We start from the raw sequence: 19,705 nt of genomic DNA on the forward strand, positions 1-19,705 counted from the left end.
TGTGGTGGCGTGTGTGGAGATTCTCTGTTTTTCTATTTCAGCAGAGAGCTGCTCCCGGAGGGTGGAGGTGTGATGCCTGGACGGTGAGGAGGTTGTGGGTTTGGCGCCAGCTCTGGGGTCACCTGGGATTCACTACAGGTATTCTAGTGCAGAAATATGGATCACATTTCCAACCTGTTGCTTATTTCTCTTGGAGACTCTCGACTGTGCTCCTGGAGCTCCAACTAGTCAGTAAGCAGTTACTGCCACAGCAGAAATGATCACAAAAGCAGCGTCTTTGGCACAGGTCAACGAATGCATAGTACATGTGTCACATTTTGCTATTGTTAACTAACATTTAGATTGATGAATGACTTTGAAAAAGACCAAAATTTCAGAGTATCACTGACTTATCTCCGACCACTTTTCCTATATATCCCAATGAATAATAGCACTCGTCTTACACCCTTATAATTTAAAGATATTGAGCTGTCACTCATATTAAAACGAGTTCCTCTTGCATTTCTGTAGATGATTTGTTTTTCTCTGCAAATCGAATGCATTTGCACAATAACACGTGCTCGGCGCGAGTCTAAAAACGTGCTGAAATTTGGAGGCTATAACCGGAGATCGTGCTTTTATTACCGAGAGTGACACGCGCTGATTGGGCTGGGCGCAGCCAAAGAGGAAGTTGCGAAGCAGACCCTGTAACCTGCAAGCTAGCCATATTCCTGAGCCGCCCTGAGCACTGCAAAGGGGAATAAAGGGAACTAGCACGACTACAGTTTACCTTTGAAGTTATGACAGACCTGTTTGATACATAAGTCGGGTGTGCACGTTCTCCCCGCGTTGAAAATACAGACGCAGAGACCGGCTGCCGTAGAAGCATGTCTGCTGGGGAACAGCTAACGAAAATTATGCCTTCATCCTTCTAGAAAAGCTAAGTGGTTAGCCATCCGCTGTACCGTTAGCACCGGGGTAATCTGCCGTCGAAATGCCCGACATAAAGGGCTTTATATTCGAGCTGTTATTGTGAACCAGAGCCAGCGACGCCAACCTTCGCCAGCTCGCTGTGTGGTTGAACATCGACCCGAGCCGCGGAGCGGAGCATGAAGAGCCCCTCTGCGGTTAGCCTCACCTCCGCTAGCGTTAGCTAGAGAAACGGCTAGCCCCGCAGCAAATGTTGGCTTATAACTGCGTTTGATCGATAACTCGGTAAACCGACGAAAGCGTCGAAGCCAGCCAAACATGGTAAGTTATATTCAAAGTTCCTCTTTTTAAATAAACGAGGTTGTTTTCCTGCCTCGTTTGCTAACAGCTAATCCAACTAGTAAAGCAAAAAAGCCACTTCTTTTCATTTGTAGACGTGACTTTTCTGTGAATATAAACAGTGTGAGTGGACATCAGTGAATACGGCTTGGGGCTGTGGGATCTGCTGCGTTCAGGACATCTGTATTTGCAGTGTCGTCTAACGGTTTGAGGCCAGGTATTTGACGGGATGTGACAGTTCTCCAAGCCATTTCACGGTGCACAGACGCCCATCTTGCAAAACCGAATATTTTCCTGGAGAAGTGTGGAGCCTCGGCAAGTTGTGGCTCATTTGAGGAATTCAGTCCTGCCTACCACAGGGGCTGCTCTTTAAAAATCACAATTAGCGATCTGCTCGTGGCTAGGCAGGGCCTGACTTCCTGCACCCTGGAAAGAGATTGCAGGGCTTAAACCGTCGAGCTGCTGTCTGTATTTCCACGCTGCTGTGCCAAAAACACCACAGCAATTACAAATATATGTGCATTTTCCCTTTTAACTCAGCTGTCTGCATGCAGAGACTTGTGAGAATGGGTTTTCGGGGAAGTTACCTGTCTAAACCTAGCCCTGAATGGCCCTGCATGCACCTTATCAGAATGATGGGAGGATAAAACTGGTTTATTAAATGCTCTCATGTGTAAACAAGTAAAGGAAGGAAGGAGGTTTAAAAAAATGTGAGATAAACAGATGTTGGGAGAGGCCTCACTTGCATTCAAAGTCTATTGATGGACATGCCATCACTTAGTACTGGTGTTTATTCTTGTTGCGCTGTTGTTTATAATATATTCAGTGGTTTGGATTATGAATGTTGCCATTTATGCGGTGAACTTTTCTTGTCTCCCAGGCTTCAGAGGAGGCATCGCTGCGTGCGTTGGAGACCCTGATGACAGAGTTCTTTCACAACTGCACAACTAACGAGCGAAAAAGAGAAATAGGTGAGTGTAACCTTGCCAAACCCCTCGCTGCATGTTTTTATGAAATGTGTCATTTGTTGTTTTTAAAAATGTGAAATGGAGGAGCTCATTGTGCCGAGCGCATTTAACCATCCAATGCTTCAGCTTCTGGATCTGTGATGCATGCTTACCTCTCCACATCCACCTCAATCTCATTTCCTGTCTGTCGAAGTTCTGTCGCTTTGAAATGAAAACTAAGTGCCTCTCATGCGTAGTTTGTTCATATATGATCTTAAAATACTAAAGGCATTCATGATGAGTTTTCAAGATGTGATACTCTTCTGTGGAAAGTCCTTCAGCACGCATGTGTTCTTCAATGTAATGTTGACAATACTAGATAATGCTTTTTTTATAGATCTAATGATTGCAGTTGACCTGAAATGGTTCACTTTCCATTTTGAAGTGCTTTTGCTCCCCTTTTTGGCGCTTCCTGTATTGTGACGCATTACTTTCAGGCTGTCTTCAAGTAAAGTCCTTCATTATCATGTCCCTCTCTCAGTCATCATCCTTACTTCCTCTGTTCTACAGAGGAGCTGCTGAATAACTTTGCACAGCAGACCGGAGCCTGGCGCCACTGCTTGTTCTTCCTCTCCAATACTCGAAATGAGTATGTCATGATGTACAGTCTCACGGTGTTTGAGGTAAGCGTAGTACGTGGAAGATATTTTGTTCCATTTGAAGCATTGTATTTCCTCTAAATGTCTTTTGAGAATAAAATCATCTTTTATATTGTTGAATAAATCCAACCTGCAGGAAGAATTATCAAGTTTTATGACGTATGCTAAATTCTTCCTCTTTTTTAACATCTGCATAAAATGGTAGCAAGGTGTCGAATGTTGTATATGTGAGCTATGTATGAAATTAGAACGTTATGCTTGTAAGTAATATACGTATTACTATGTGCACAAATGTCTCAATGATGGGGAACAGTTCTAAATCTTTGTTTGAAGGTGCATCTTAAATCTCTTCATTTCTCTTCCAGAACTTGGTGAACAAAATGTGGATCGGTGTCGCTTCGCAAGATAAGATGGAAATTCGCAGCTGTCTGCCTAAACTCCTCCTGGCTCAGCACAAATCCGTGCCCTATTTCATCCGCAACAAGCTCTGTAAAGTAATAGTGGATATCGGCCGCCAGGATTGGCCGATGTTCTACCACGACTTCTTCACAAACACGCTTCAGGTAAACTTGGCTGTACTCATTTCTTGCTGTTTGTTAATGTAACTTCAGCAAATGTTGCAATAACAAAAGTACACTGTTACAAACACATGCAAGAGTTATAGATGGAGTGACACTGTGTAGAACTGCACTGAATGTGAAGAAACTCTCAGTATAACATGCTGTGGTTATTTATAGGGGGATTCGTGTGCCTGTTGTGTTGAATGTTTAACAATTTAGTCACCTGGAATGTGTTGATCATTGATTGGAAGAGCCTCGGGAACATGGCCTTCTGTTGTTTAAATGTGTCTTATTAGATGAAAGCAATGTCGATGCCAAATACAGCTTGTATGAATGTTTCTATGTGGTTGAACAGAGATTGCCAAGGCTGAAGTGGGCATGATTGGTCACAGGGGCAATCAGCATAAACACAAGCTGTCTATTGATCCTTTTCACTCCTGAAAACAGCAACAAAAAACATGCTTTTTGCTATATGAACAAAAGGTACTACTCATCCCTGATGAGAACTGTAAATCTGCATTTAGTGGCATCGTCAGACCACTGTGAAGGATCTTAACCAGTCTCACTGAGATCTTGTGTCTGTCTGTTGATCTCCAGTTGATCCAGTCCCCAGCTTTGGCTCCACTGGGGTTGGTGATGTTGAAAACCACATCAGAGGAGCTGGCCTGTCCCCGTGAAGACCTGAGCGTCGCCAGGAAAGACGAGCTGCGCAAACTGCTGCTGGAGCAGGTACCGACGGTGCTGGGGCTGTTGACAGGTGAGGGCAACCTTTGAATGCTTGGTCCTGGTTGAGAGCAACTCTGCAGCAATGAATCAGGAAACAAAATCTGCCAGCCGAGGTCTTTGAGATTCAGATGATCGGATAAAACAATGTTTTCAGAATGAATTATTCAACTTGAAGAGCCTGTGAGTCAGAGACGTGAAGCACAGAAGTGGTTGTTATGTATTATGACGTGTTGATGAATTTCCAGACTTCAGTGTTTTTCTTCAAATCATTGTCATAAAAAGCAGCTTAGTCTTGTTACAGTGTTATGCAGGATAATATGTTACGGTGCTTTACAGCATCACATTCATATCAATAAACCAAATAATTTCTACATTCCTGTAGCAGTTTGACTACCTTGAATCTGTCACGCTCTGTTGAATTTGTTCTGTTTCTCCACAGTAGTGGGTGCAGGAGACAGGGAGGCGAATTGTGAATCCTTTTAGTATGAATGTAAAAATTCAGCATGAAGGCAACATAGTTGTACCCAACAGCAGCCTGCAGTCTCTGTGATCCAACAGTGCCTTTTCTTTTGGTTGTGTCGTTGTGACTCATCGTGAGGTTAACGACGATCTCAGAATGCAAATCCACTCCAACTCCGAGACCTGGGTCCATCGCCTGACTATGTAGTAAAATTTCTGTCAGACTGTTGACGTGGATGTCCGTTGCTGTTTTCCAGGTATCTTGGAGACGTACTGGGACAAACACAGCATCATCGCTTCTACTCCTCCTCCATCACCCACCTCTGGAGAAAGTAGTGAGTTCACTCTCTCTTGGCTTTTCAATGATTGTAAATGTAGGAATAGTAGCGTTTTAATCGAGCCCTTCTCTGTGCATTAACACGGTTTTGTGTTTGTGAAACTTTTCAGTGGAGTTGCTGGGCAGTTTGTTTCAGGGCAGCCAGTACTCAAAGCTGCTTTGTCAACCCATGGCAGCTCTGGACAATGACAGCCACCAGCTCTGTTGTCTTGTTTTGGAGTGTTTGGCCCACCTGTTCAGCTGGATCCCTCTGTCCACCAGTATTACTCCCACACTGCTGGCGTCCATTTTCCATTTTGCACGTTTCGGTTGTGACCTTCGGACAAAGACCAAGACCGGGTCCTTTATCTCCTCCAACTCCTCTTCATCTAACGGACAGCTAAACCCCGGGACAATGCCTCCGACGTCAAATGGAGGGGGGCGTCACGGACAGCAGAGTGAGAGCAGCAAGGTGGATCGAGCCAGGCTGGGCGTCCTGGCGATGACCTGCGTCAATGAACTGGTGTCAAAGAACTGCGTGCCAATGGATTTTGAGGAATACCTACTGCGAATGTTCCAGCAGACCTTCTTTCTCCTGCAAAGGCTGACGCGAGAGAACAACGCACACACAGTCAAGAGCCGCTTGCAAGAGCTCGATGAGAGGTAGGACTCGGCTGGCGTGTGAAGAAGTATTAGAGAATGTTGACCTCTCTCGAATGAGTCCAGTTATGATAGATTTTAACTTGCAGTCAGGCTTTGGCTCACTGTTCATCTCTCGAGATGGGTCTTTATTTTCATCGCTGCTATTTTCTCCATTGACTCTGCACAGTCATGTTCCTGGGCTCAGTCACATGTACCAGTGTGACCTGCTCTCCCGGCCCATATATAAGATGAACAGAAATAGCTAGAAACTCCTAAATTAAATTTGTTGAACACTTTGAATTAGCTGGACTCTAAGATGTGTTCATCCATTTTAGCTTTTCAGCGGGAGCAGCTCTTGTGCTGCCTGTAATGCTCCACTGTCCGCCTGTCAAGTTCTATCAAAGGGAAGACTGTTGGTGTGAAGGGGTGTGCCAGCACTGCTATAGAAACACACACACTCGGCCTGTGTCACTCTGTCACATCGATGTTGTGTGAAGTCACTGACGGCTCAAGGCTCCAGTCTTCCTGAAATGATTCCTGTGTGAATCAATAAAAATAAGTGATTAATCTCAGTGTAGAAGAGTTTCTAACAAGCTTGATCGCTCAGCAGTGGCCTCATAGTGTGTCGAACGTATTAACTGCAGTTTAATTTCAGGAATATTCCCCAAGTACAACAAACAATCAGAGTGACTTAAGATAATTAGAATCGGCATTCAAATACAAATAAATTATGCTGTAATCAAAGGCAGGACTTGAGTGTTTCAGGCACTTTGTAGCCATCGTGCTGCGAGAGTTTCGTTTCTCGTCCATTGTTGTTTTAATGAACCCGTTTACGATGCAATAAAACGCCTTCGCAAACGGCACGAGTCGAACCTCCATGTTGAAATCCGTCAGGTGAACACCTGGCCCGTCCTTCACTTTTATGGCACCGTCGCCGTTTGACTTTGTTGTCTTCTCACTGAGATGACGTTGTTGTGTCTGCGTTCAAGGTTGGGTAGCGCGGCTGGGCTTATCGGAGGAGATAAACTTCATGATGTAACTTGTGGCTGCAGGCCGTGTTGGTCTGTGTGGTGACTTCAACGATCGCAGTAATGACTCTTCTTTCTCATCCTGCAGTTACCTGGAAAAGTTCACAGATTTTCTGCGCCTGTTTGTCAGTGTTCACTTGAGACGAATCGAGTCAAGTCCTCAATTTCCTATCGTAGAGTTTCTTGGCCTGCTTTTCAAATATACCTTCAACCAGGTAATTAACTTCACCACGGTGATAGATTTTGACACATTATTGTTTTGAAATCGGTTTCATACTTCTTCTTTTTTTCTGTTGTTATCTCAGCCCACCCACGAAGGCTACTTTGCCTGTTTGGACATTTGGAGTGTGTTTTTAGATTTTCTGACAACTAAGATCAAAAGCAGACTAGCGGACAGAGAAAGTGTTTTAAATAGGTACGTGTTCACACAAATCTACAAAATGTTTTCAAGTATCGTTTTACATGGCTTTTGTTTGAACTCACCGTCGTAATGCAAAATACTTCTGTTTGTTATCGATCAGGTACAAAGATGCTTTAGTTCTTCTCTTGAGGGAAGTCCTGAATCGCATCCAGTTCCGATACAACCAGGCCCAGTTAGAAGAGCTGGACGATGAGACTCTGGACGACGACGTAAGAACGTTTTACATTCATGAATATTCAATCTGCACCTGTTTGTCGCTCATCAGCCTGTTAACCCTTTCTGCATGCACACAACAATGACGTGTCCGTCCTCATGCGCACGCTGCAGCCTCGTTCCCGTCTTTCACTGCAAAGCCTGAATGCTCTCCTTCGTTTGGTTACTATAGCAACAGACCGAGTGGCAAAGGTACCTGCGTCAGAGTCTGGAGGTTGTTGCCAAGGTGATGGAGCTGCTCCCATCCCATGCGTTTTCTACTTTGGTAAGAGGTTATTTTATTTCTTGACATTTCTCTGAGCGTATGAACTTAAACTCTTGAACTCCTCGTACCGCCGGATTGACTTGCTCGTTTGTGTTCATGCCGCCACAAACTTCACCCACTTCTGCTTTAACTTCTCCTCAGGTATCTGTTAGAATGAGATGGAAGTCATTTTAAAAGTTAAGCTGGTGTAATCATGGGTTAAACTGGCTTCACATCATCTGAAATGCTCGATGAATAAACTTTTTCTTTTGTTGTTGCTCCATTGCAGCTTTTCCTTATAAATGGCATCTTTGTAGTTATGAAAACTTTCATATTTTCAAGAAACTGAGACTCAGCGGTGTAGTGATCCTTGTATGTGTGAAGACGTTTCATAACCCTAACATCTACATTTCACACCAGAGATAGTTCAAACAAATTTGCTCGTCAATTACATTTCTTTTTAAATGAGGTTTTTCATGCAGTTATGAATGAATCCTTTGAAAAACAATATCATAACTCACAATTATATACAGCCGTAATACTATGCTTTAAAATGGACTGTTGTGGAAACAAAGTTTTCTGTCTTGAGTTTCTGTTCAATTTCCCCAATTCTGTTGGAGTTTTGATCTGTCATGCTCGTCATCTGACTCTCATGTTGAGAAGTGTTTACAACTGCAACCCGGAGTTACTTGCAGCCTCTTCCTCAATCCTTTCTTCTCTCTCAAGTTCCCAGTACTTCAAGAAAACTTGGATGTATACCTGGGCTTGCAGCAGTTCATAGTCACCACTGGCACAAGTAGGCTCTCTTCTGTTTGGAAATAACATTAATGTGATAACAAAAGGAATAAAAGTCAACTACTAGTGTGTTTTCAGATTTTACAGAGACTTTAATTTCCTTTTTGTAGCTCGGAGGCTCAACATCACAGCAGAGAATGACTGCCGCAGACTCCACTGTTCTCTCAGGGATCTCAGCTCGCTCCTTCAGGCTGTTGGACGCTTGGCTGAGTATTTCATCGGGGAGGTTTTCGCTGCACGATTCAGTGACGCTCTGGCAGTGGTTGAAAGGTCAGTCCTCTGCCACTCCAGAAAGATAAGATAGAAACGATCATGTCTCAACCAGTGTTTCCTGATGAGTGTTGCTTCCTGCCACCTTCATCATCAGTACCTGTAATTCAGGGGGTTTCTGAGTTTAGCAGGACGAGCCCCGATTGGCAGTGCCGTTGTATATTGGCAATCATGAATAGCGATAGCTATTTCTGTTTAGTGTGCATGCGTGACAGTGCGGCACACACAATCGAAACGGTGTACAGCAGTGTGTGTATGCAGATTAACAAGGTCTATATACGCGTTTCCTGTACCTCAAGGGTCAGCGTCCTGCATGGTTTGGCTCTTCCCCGCTTCAGTGCTCCTCAGTCTGATGTTCATGTCTTCATGCTTTTGGAAAAAGCCCAGTAATGATCACAGCTGTTGCAACTGGGAGACCCAAAACATGCAGGACCTTTGAGTAGCCCTGTGTGTGTGTGTGTGTTGTATTACATTAAAACATGTCTCGTTCTGTAAGCTCTTGTGGTTTCTGATCAATAAGGAAGTAATGCTGTCTAACGAAATAGTTTTCTTTCTCTTTCAAGGCTGGTTGAAGTGACGTGCTACGGCTCCCAGACCAGCCTGTACGATCTGGAGACCGCTGTGCCTTCTGTGCTCAAGCCTGACCTCACTGATGTGTGAGTATCACATGCTTCATTGAGGAGTCGGCGCCGGCCTTCTTCATGTGGCCCGCTGGTTCGAAGGGGCAAAATCATGCAGTTCATTGATCAAACACAGTCACATGTAAAAAGAAGAAAATTTGAGTGTAAATAGCTACACAATAGTTGTGTTTGTCTGCACTCAGCTGTTCTCATCAAGTTTGTTTTGCTGTCTCAAAGTCAAACCGCGGTCATGTTTCCCATGGCGTGAGCTTCTCTTGAAATCTAAACAATGATGGATTTGAAGTTTTAGCTTTTACCATCAATTCCAGTCGGATGAAAACTCAAATTGATCCATTTAATGATCATCTGCAATTAAGACTATGGAGAGAGGTTTTGCCTTTCCCAGCCAGTCCTCCCATGAATGGCGCTCTGCTGTAAAGTTGTGAATGGCGCATTGTGTGAAGAATGTGTTTTGTCTGTTGCAGACATGCTCAGGCCCTTGCTGCTCTGCAGGCCTATTCTCACTGGCTCGCACAGTTCTACAGTGAAGTCCACAGTCAAAACCAAACGCAGTTCATCACCCTCATCACATCTGCAGTCAATGCCAGCAGCCCGCTCATCACTGCCAAGGTAGCTCTCTTGACTCTACGACCTGTTTTTTCTGTTTACAGAAGTTTATTGCCATTTTTCACTTTTTTTAAATTAGATCTCAAAACTACTGCAGCAGATTAATAAGCTGTTATATTTTTGGTATTGATGGTTTTGCATTTTTTGAAATGTTGACATGATTAATTATATCCTGGAGTGTCGGTTGTAAATATCCCCTTAACTTTTGGACGTGGATTTCCCGTTTTATGTCTTCAGGTACCTGAGAAGTTGCTGCTGTCTGCATGTCATCTGATGGTTTCCATAACCGCCACGGTGCGGCCGGTGTTCCTGGTCACTTTGCCTGCTGTTCAAAACATCTTCAACCTGATCACGACAGAGAATCAGACCCGCAGGCTTCCTCCTGAGGTTAATGCTGCTCCATTTTGTATTACATGTCTGAATTGTATTAAGTCTTTAGGGAAAACTTGAATATCGTCAGGATTTTTTTTTTTTCTTAAATGTACTCTCTAATCACTGTGGCTGCTTGCCTCTGCCCCCACAGGCTCACATGTTGGTGTGTCGCGCTTTATCCAGCATGCTGCTGCTCCCTTGGCCAAATTTACCAGAGAGCGAGCAGCAGTGGCAAACGCGCTCCAGCAACCACGCCAGCCTTCTGGCAGCCCTGACCCGGGAGTATCGTATTTTAAGAGGGACTGTGAACATTACTCCACGGCAACCTGGCCTGGACGGCAGTCAGTACTTCTTCACTTTTATGCCCATCTATATTTATAAGTTTTAAACTACAGTTGTTTGTTTTTTTTTGCTTTCAGTCAGTCTTTTGACCTTAAATTATATTTTCTTGTGTTGTTTTTTTCTTCCTCTCTCTCCAGTGAAAGCAGTGATTCAGCAGACCCTGCCCGTGCTCAGAGACATAGTGGAGAGCATCTCCGGAGAATCCACCAAATCTCGACAGTTCTGTTATCAGAGCCTCCAGGAGTCTGTCCAGGTGTCCCTCAGCCTTTTCCCAGTGTTTATTCAGCAGCCAGGTCAGTTCCCCTGAAGCAGGTCACAGTTTGATGCTTCACTGATGCAGCCGTTAACCGTCCCCTCTCTTCACCAGATGTGACCGACGAGATGCTGGCCTTCTTCCTGACGCTGTTCCAGGCGCTGCGAGTCCAGATGGGCGTCGCCTTCACCGGACAGATCATCCACACGTTCCTCAGCATGTTCACCAGGTAATCTATAGTGACTTTACTCTTAGGCTCCTGTGACTCCTCACACTGAGTAATGTCGCTCCTGTTTCCTGCAGGGAACAGCTGGCTGCCAGTATTCTGCAGGAGGGCAGCGCCGGGTGCAGGGTGGTGCAGAAGTTCCTCAAAATCCTGCAGGTGGTGGTGCAAGAGCCTGGTCAGGCTTTCAAGCCCTTCTTACCCAGCATCCTGTCTCTGTGCATGGAGCAGGTCTACCCAGTAGTGGCAGAGGTCAGTGTGCACGCTCTCAGACTGGAGTTTGGCTTTGGATTCAGGACATATGAACACAGTTATCATCTAAAGTTGACATGTGGTGCTGCTTCTGGTGGAAGTCATAAAAACTGCAGAGCTAAAGGCTTCACACAAACTTTTACCAGATGTAAACGCCTTGTTAAATCACTCAGTTTTTCAGTGTCTTATTTATTCATTGTGTTTGGATGAAATAGTCACTGAATCTTTTGTTCTCGACAGCGTTCTTCTCCGGACGTCAAAGCGGAAATGTTTGAGCTGTTATACCAAATACTTCACCAAAACTGGAGGTACTTCTTTAAAACTTCAGTCTTAACAAGTGTCCAAAGAGGAGCCGCCGACGACACCATGGAGAACGAGGCCCAGTTCACAGCTGCCATGCAGGTCCGTCCCCGCTTCACTGTTCACTGTTCCCAGTTCAGTCGAGAATCATCACGCAGCGAGCAGATAAATTCAGATTCCTGACCTTTGCTGACCTTCTTTTTCAGGCGTTCGGCCAGTCCTTTCTGCAGCCCGACATCCACATCTTCAAACAGAACCTCTCCTATTTGGAGTCACTCAACAGCAAACACAAGCTGTATCACAGAGTAAGTTCACATTTGCTATTGGAAATTTTTGAAAAGTTGATAAATCTCTTTTCTCTCTCCTTTTCCTACATGCATCATAATTAGGATTAAAAGAGTCCCTTGGATTATTCAGGGTCGAGTTCAAATGGCAGCGGCTGCAGCACCTCGTGGTTCATCCGGCTGTCTGTTGAGCAGCAGCAGCTGCTGAACCTTCTTCCACAGCAGCTATTGCTGTTTGGAGCAGCTGTCTGATATCTGTCACTTTGCTCCAGTTGTCACTTTCCAGTAACGGCATGCAGCTGCCAGCGCTCTGAGGCGTCGCCGCTGCTATAAACTTCCACCATATTTTTGCATTTCGATATTGTGTCGGCAAAAGATTTTAAATGTTTCGCATTCAAGAATGAACACGTGATTATAATAAGATTAATCATGTCAGCAGATTTTTATTTCATGTTAGAATAATTACTAATGAACAAAAACATAATTAAAACTTCTTCACAGCCCGTGTTTAATCTCAGTTATCATTTCCTGTTTCAGAAGCTGTTCCGGACTTCGATGCTGTTCCACTTCATCAACGTGCTGCTGCAAGTCCTCCTCCACAAGAGCCACGACCTCCTCCAGGAGGAAATCACCCTCGCCATTTACAACATGGCTTCTGTGGACTTCGAAGCTTTTTACTCGGCCTTCATGCCGGAGTTCCTCAACGGCTGTCAGGGTGTGGACACCAGCCAGCGAGCGGTTCTGGCTCGCAACTTCAAGCTTGAACGGGTAAAAATGGCATCGACAACTTTACAATGCATTGTGTGCAGTGGGAAATCAAATATGTCTTTTAGACTGCTTCAGAATTAATATCAACTCTGTGCACATCCATGATTTAGTAAAACAGGATAGTTTTGTCACAACTGCTTGAGATTACCAAATGAGATGAACGATCTGGAAAGAGACTATAGCGTTACTTCAGTGAGAGAGTGTGTTGCTCACACATGTATGCACAAACTTCGATAAATTTAACAGAATCTGGCCCTCTGGTAGTGAGGATGAATGTTTTTGCAGTACTCTCAATGATTAAATATTTGCGTATGTGAAAGGTTGCAATTTTCATTTCCACCACTAGATGGCACCTGACATGAAACGTACTCCTGTAAACCTGGTTGATTTAAATCAAAGAGTTTTCTTAAAGTGTTGCTTTTGGCCCAGTTGATTTCCTTCAGACCGACATTGACAGGAAGTGATTTGTGTGCATCCACAACACCAATATGAGGTAATAATTCTGCTCTTTCCTGCTGTTTCGTCCAGGACTTGCCTTCGTTCACTCAGAGCGTGCAGCGCCTGGTGAACGACCTCCGCTACTACAGACTGTGTAACAGCAGCCTCCCCACCGGCACCATAAAGCTATAGCACAGTGACTGGCTGAACCACTCCCCGCTGGGCGGTCTCCGGGCCGCCTGTGCTGACCACTCCGCCCGCCGCCCCTCCAGGCCGGCTCGCTCCACTATTTCAAAGCACCACGAAGGAGCAGCACACGGCCTGGCTGAGGAATCGGAGATGGAGGATGCTGCTGATGTTTTTTTTTCTTTTATTTCTACTGTAGAAGGTCGGCACCTCATTGTTTTGTTTTTTTTTTAACGCAGTGCCCTCCTTGTGTATTGCCAAGGATGACTTGGCAGAAATGTAAACCCGGTCTGCAGTCGGCTTTCGCCCAGACCCGGAGCAGTCTGAGCCAGGCCTCCTTTCCCACGCCTACGGGACTGAGCACTTTCAACTCATTTTGAGTTTTTTAATTGTCTGCTTTTATTCATTTTTGCCTTTTTTTTTTTTCATCTCCAAAGGAGACGGACTCTCAACTTAAGATCTTTCATATCATTCCATTCTGATAATGAGGAAACCGGCTTGATTAATAAAGTGCTTTTTTTGTAAGTCTCAGGTATTGGTTAATTGATTCTGGATTTGACGGATTTGTGGAGCGTAACGTCACTGACATGAGTGACTCTATGAAGAGATTCAAGACTTTTCCGTCATTTACTCGGCGTTTGCTTCACAACTGTCAGTTGATCTTTTAAAATGTTTAACTTTAAGTTCAGTTGCAACTAAAAAGACTTGAGTTTATTGCTTTTATTTTCTATCCTGTGATTAAATCACCGAATATTGAGTAGAAAAATTGGGACACTAGAGAACAGTCAGAGTGAAAATGAGCAAACTTTCTACAGATAGAAAAAGGCTGACTTGGATGTTTTCCTCGTGACAAATGTGTGAGATGGAGAACAAAAGGAGACGGCTTCAGTAATGAAGTGACACACAGCTCAGAACTCACCGCCACATGCTCCATTATCAGTTATTGAAGCCTGCTGCTTGGTTTCTTCTTATCTCAGAGGCCCAACAGTCATTTTAGTTTCAATTTCTCTTTAGGTGAAATGCTGACAAATTAACTTTTAACATGTAATGCTCCTTCCACAAAATTTAATCTGAACAATCTAAAATCATCCTGCCACAGTGTTTCTCTTCAGGTTCTTGTGGGTTAAAGCATCTTGTGTGTTTTCACTGACTCCCTGTAACACGAGGTTATGGATCAATGACTTGTCCAAGACTTACCATCATTCAGACCTCAGAATATCCGATAGTATATTTGTTATGCCATTGGTATACAGTCAGTTGTATATGTTATGGTCAACATTGATATTCAGGAAGGTTATTCAATTTTACATATTAAAATTAAGGAAATATCCATTACAAAGATGAAATATCTGAGTGTTAGATTTGACACAGTAACCTAAACATCTTTAAAACCCTGCACCCCATGCAAAAAACTCTGGTAACATCCTGAAATAAGGTTCAAAACGAATGTAAGGCTCACCTGGACAGCGTCACAGAAAGCCCGCCAAGATGAACAATGATTTGATTTGATTTGATGAACAAAACTCAGATTACACTTGCAAACGTCTCAGTCGTTACATTATAAACGGCTTCTGCACAATTCCACAAAGGCCTTTTAGCCTACAGGGCCACTGCACTGGCCACGGGACGGGAGCTCCCCAGCTCAACTGCTGATGAGAAAGAGAATCAGGACAGCAGTACCAGTTTCAGCGGATCAGCTGCAACCACAGCAGCCTGATCTGGACAGGTTCAGAGAAAAAAGACATGAACATGAAATGGCAAAAACAAAAGAAAAGAAAAAAAAACATCTCTTTTGTTACTTTCTGTGGTTACACTTTAAGTGTAATGATGATGATGAATGCATTTATTTCGAAGCACAGGAAAAACAACACGAAATAATACACTGAACAATACTTAACACAAAATTCCCCACACTGGGCAGGGGAAAAAACAGATTATATAGAAGTAGTATATAAGAAAAACAACAACAGAAAAATAAATAAAAGCTAGACATGTGTTGTATTCAATTTGATGTGTACCTCAAAAAGGAGTGGGATGAAGATAACTTATTAACTCCCACCCCTTGTCATCCTTCACATCTTTAGGTTGCCATAATTGATGAATTAAGTGCATTTAGTATAGACATATATACATACCTACATATACACACACACACACACACACACACACACACACATATATATACACATAGTGTGAAGTGTGAAGAGGGTTTGAACATGCTAATTGAGTTGTGTTATAAGTGGTTGGAGAAATGCATTTCAGTTACTGAACAGTGAAACACTGATCAGACAGAGGGAGATGTAGAGGCCGGGCATGGCCAGCAGGGGGCGCATTACATGGAGGTTGATGAACAAAAAAGAAGAAGAACAAAGTTTGTTTGCAACATCCCGAATGTCCTGAAATAAGGGTTATATGGGACGATGCGGGCCTCAGGGGCGTCGCCAGACCCCAGTTACCGGGGCCGCAGTCCAGTATCTGGAGCGGACTGGGACCGAGGAGGGGAAAATGAAAAAAAAAAAGCTTCTTCGACTCACCGTTTCACGCGCGTTTATTTATTTTCGACCTGTTTTGAGTTGACGGACGTGACACAGCAGGTGAAACACACACACACACACGCGCGCACACAAACACACACACACACACACACACACACACACACACACACACACACACACACACACACACACACACACGCACGCACACACACAAGCTCCATTCAGTGTGTTGAGACAGCTCTGACCAAGAACAAGTTCACTGCAAGTTGATTTTATGAAGTCTACTTTTAAGTACCAGTTACACTTTAATCAATATGCTGGTAATAAACTTGTATGTATATGTGTGAGTACTTCAATTTCCCACTTTTATTTTATCAAAAGTTCGCAGTCATTACACTTTAAGTATAAGAGAATTAAAATCATTATCATTATCCTAGTACTACACTTCTAAGCCACTTTCAGTATGACAGTGCTTTTTGTTTGCAGTTTAAAATATTCGGGCATGTTGGGCACTTTAAGTAAACATGAGGCTGAAATGGCTGTTTTTTTTTCCTTCAAGTTAAATATAAAGGTAAGGATTTTCAAAATAAAAAAGGCTGTTATCGCACAGCATATTAAATTTATTGATCAATTAAAATTCAAATCAGCAATATCTTGAATGCCAACCCCATAAAAACACTTCTATCTTAAGCGCAAAAGAAAAAAAAAGTTTAAATGAAACCATAGATATTAGAATTACAGTGATGGCAGAATGAATGCAGTCTTGTCAGATTTGCTTTTAAATAAAACTCAAATGTTTGTGTCTTTCTGTGGGTTAATAACACTGTAGTGAAAAATCAAGTTAAACTACACCACTGTTCACTCTCCAGCTGTTCTCCTCAAAGCTGACCTGAAGGAGCAGAGAGTATAAAGCAGGATTTACAACATGTTTCAGTTCACCATGGAGAAACCTTTAAGTGAAAATGTATTAAATTGGCTACTGTCAAATCATTTCGCACAACTAAAAGGCAAGAATACTTAAGACACAAAGGTTTTAATACATTATTATACTTTAGTTTGAAAGTCCTTTTTATTGAAAGTACTTTTTTGTCCCCCAGAGGGAAATTGCAGTGTTCCAGCAGCCCAGAGAAAAGAAATATAAGTAGAATAGAAATGTGAAATAAGAAAAATTTACAAAGCCCAACCATGCATAGAATAAGTAACTATAATTGTAATAAAAAATTTGGACATATATAATTAAATAACAGACATAAACAGACATAATTAAATATAATTTAAATACACATTTAAGGCAGACACATATGTACAATATAATAGAAAATTTTAGAAACACAAAAGATATATACACAGGAGTTTCACAGAGCTGAATGGATGATGGATGATTGCACTTGATAAATTAAGGTGAAGATTGTCTTGACATTTCAGGTTATAAATTGAACTTTGACAAAAGTATAATATTTCCAATTAATGTAACACAGAAGGAGGTACAGCACTATGGATTGTCTTTTAAAATCTCAGACCAATTTAAATACTTGGGAATCACCATTTCCAGGTCTTTCAAAGACCTCTATAGTCAAAATTTTGCAAAACTAGTTGAACAAACAGCTGTCGAATTTCAAAGGTGGGAACCTGTCCCTCTGTCATTAGCAGGTCGCATTAATATCATTAAAATGTCGATTTTACCCAAATTTCTGTTTATGTTCCAGTGCATTCCCTTTTATTTGAATATATCTTTTTTTTTTTTAAATAGATAAGTTAATATTGGGTTTCATCTGGAACCGAAAACCTTCTTGGAGTAGAAAAGAGTTTTTACAGAGACCAAAATCCCTAGGGGGAATGGGCTTGTCACAATTTCAACTATATTATTGGGCTTGTAACTTGAAGAATATGTCATACTGGATACAAAAAAATTACCCTCACTGGATAATAATGGAACAAGACAGCTGTCACCCATCCTCTCTCCGAGCTTTAGTTTTTTTCAAATATATCTTCTGTATCTCCTAAAATGACAGACAATGCTGTTGTTTCTCACTCTAAGAATGTGGAAGCAATTGGTAAAACACCTGGGTCTTCAAACAAATCCATTGCAGGGACCTATTTTAAAGAATCACGTGTTTGCACCATCACTTGGAAATAAGTCATTTGTCGATTGGCATCAAAAAGGTCTCAAAATTTTTTCTGACATTTATATTGAGGACATTTTCCCTTCATTCGAGCAGCTTATAGGGAAATTTGATTTACTCAATTCACATTTCTTTAAGTATTTGAAAGTTCGTAATTTTGTAAAACAAAACATTGTAAATTACCCAAGGGTACCAGCACAATCACCCATTGATTCTATATTTCTGAATAATCCTGCAATTAAAGGGAGCATATCAGTTCTGTATATTAGATTGTCCCAGCTTAATGACTCTACCACCTTTGATCACTTGGGGCAAGCATGGGAGACGGAGCTTGGTGTGAATATCTCAGAGGAACAATGGGCGCAAGCTCTGACTTGTACACATTCAGCCTCTATTTGTGCAAGGCACTGTTTAAAATCCTACAAAGACTCCATTGGTCCAAATTGAAATTAAGTAAAGTATTTCCAGATGTAGATCCTTTCCGTTTACGATGCAAGGGATCAGTGGCTTCTCTTTCACACATGTTTTGGGGTTGCTCTGCACTATCGAGGTTCTGGACTGAAATTTTTTCAACGTTATCTAAAAGCCCTAGACAGGCCCATCGCTTTAAACCCACTCATAGCAGTTCTTGGCATTGTAGATCAAAATATCATAAAAAAACAATCAGAACACAAACTAATCTTATTCTCTTGTCTGTTGGCATGAAGATTAATTTTGCTGAACTGGAAGCAGGTAGAGCCCCCCACTCAGGTTAACTGGCTCAGAGACGTCATGATGCACTTGGAACTGGAAAAGATTAGATATTCACTTCAAGGAAGAGAGGAGAAGTTTTGGAAAGTTTGGTCATCTTTTTTATTCTGCACCACGAAGCCAGCAATTCAATACAAACTTGAATTTGTCATCCCAACTTGATTTGTAACTAACCTCTCATCCACCCTTTTGGTTTTGTTCTGGTTTTTGTTCTTTGTTTACATAAAAAAGTACATTCCTATTTTTCAGTTTAATGGTCCTGATGTTAACTCAAACTCTGTATATTGGACTGTATTAATAATGCAAAAAAACTTATATAAAAAAAGATTGTCTTGACATTTAGGAGAGTGTGTGTGGTGTGTGTTTGGTCTAGTTGGAGCATTGCTGGTTGTAGAGTCTGATGGCAGCAGGGAGGAAGGACCTGCAGTAACGCTCCCTCACACCTGGGGTGAAGCAGTCTGTCACTCACACAGCTCTCCAGGGCCCTCAGGGTGCCCACCACCTCCACTGGGTCCAGTGGACACCCCAGGACAGAGCTGGCTTTCTTGGTCAGCTGATCAATCTTCCTCCTGTCTGCAGCTGAGATGCTGCTGCCCCAGCAGACCACTCCGTAGAAAATGGCTGAGGCCACCACAGAGTCATAGAAAGTCTTCAGGAGTGGCCTCTGCACCCCAAAAGACCTCAGTCTCCTGATAGAGTCTGCTCTGGCCCTTCTTGTAGCCCGCCTTGCTGTGGTCTGACCAGTCCTGTTGAGGTGAACACCCAGGAACTTGTATGAGTCCACTCTCTCACTGTCCCTGCCCTGGATGTTCACCGGTGTTGGGGGTTTGTAACGGCGCCTGTGGAAATCCACCACCAACTCTTTGGTCTTTCCAGAGTTGATGTGGAGGCAGTTCTGCTGGCACCAGTTCACAGAGTTCTGGATCAGTTCTTTGCACTCCCGATCGTCATCTTTTGAGATGAGACCAACGATCGCAGAGTCATCAGAGAACTTCTGCAGGTGACAGCTGGTTCAGTTGAACATGAAGTCCGCAGTGTACAGGGCGAACAGAAAGGGAGCCAACACTGTTCCCTGTGGGGCTCCTGTGCTGCAGACCACCACGTCAGACTCACAGTCCCGTGCCCTCACTGTGGTCTGTTTGTG

General features: G+C 43.0%; 1 protein-coding gene across 1 annotated transcript; it reads left to right on the top strand.

Annotated features, from left to right (window-relative positions):
• Positions 1 to 659: 659 nt before the first annotated feature.
• xpo6 (exportin 6) lies at positions 660 to 13,681 on the top strand. Its single transcript, XM_030090023.1, has 24 exons — positions 660 to 1,230; positions 2,129 to 2,219; positions 2,766 to 2,878; positions 3,220 to 3,417; positions 4,012 to 4,171; positions 4,857 to 4,934; positions 5,047 to 5,578; positions 6,674 to 6,800; positions 6,891 to 7,000; positions 7,107 to 7,215; positions 7,392 to 7,484; positions 8,190 to 8,259; positions 8,369 to 8,528; positions 9,092 to 9,184; positions 9,634 to 9,778; positions 10,013 to 10,162; positions 10,299 to 10,488; positions 10,627 to 10,782; positions 10,857 to 10,971; positions 11,046 to 11,217; positions 11,458 to 11,619; positions 11,724 to 11,822; positions 12,339 to 12,569; positions 13,098 to 13,681. Exons 1-24 carry the CDS (start codon positions 1,228 to 1,230, stop codon positions 13,197 to 13,199), a joined length of 3,459 nt encoding a protein of 1,152 aa, XP_029945883.1. The 5' UTR covers positions 660 to 1,227; the 3' UTR covers positions 13,200 to 13,681.
• Positions 13,682 to 19,705: the final 6,024 nt, after the last annotated feature.

Source organism: Salarias fasciatus, chromosome 4, assembly GCF_902148845.1.
Source record: "Salarias fasciatus chromosome 4, fSalaFa1.1, whole genome shotgun sequence".
Classification (NCBI taxonomy): domain Eukaryota; kingdom Metazoa; phylum Chordata; class Actinopteri; order Blenniiformes; family Blenniidae; genus Salarias; species Salarias fasciatus.

What these genes read in the sequence shown, in the direction of transcription:
- xpo6 (XM_030090023.1), top strand. An exon ending in ATGAGACTCTGGACGACGAC is followed by an intron (nt 7,216 to 7,391) that starts GTAAGAACGTTT and finishes TGGTTACTATAG; the next exon opens with CAACAGACCGAGTGGCAAAG. An exon ending in GCAACTTCAAGCTTGAACGG is followed by an intron (nt 12,570 to 13,097) that starts GTAAAAATGGCA and finishes TGTTTCGTCCAG; the next exon opens with GACTTGCCTTCGTTCACTCA.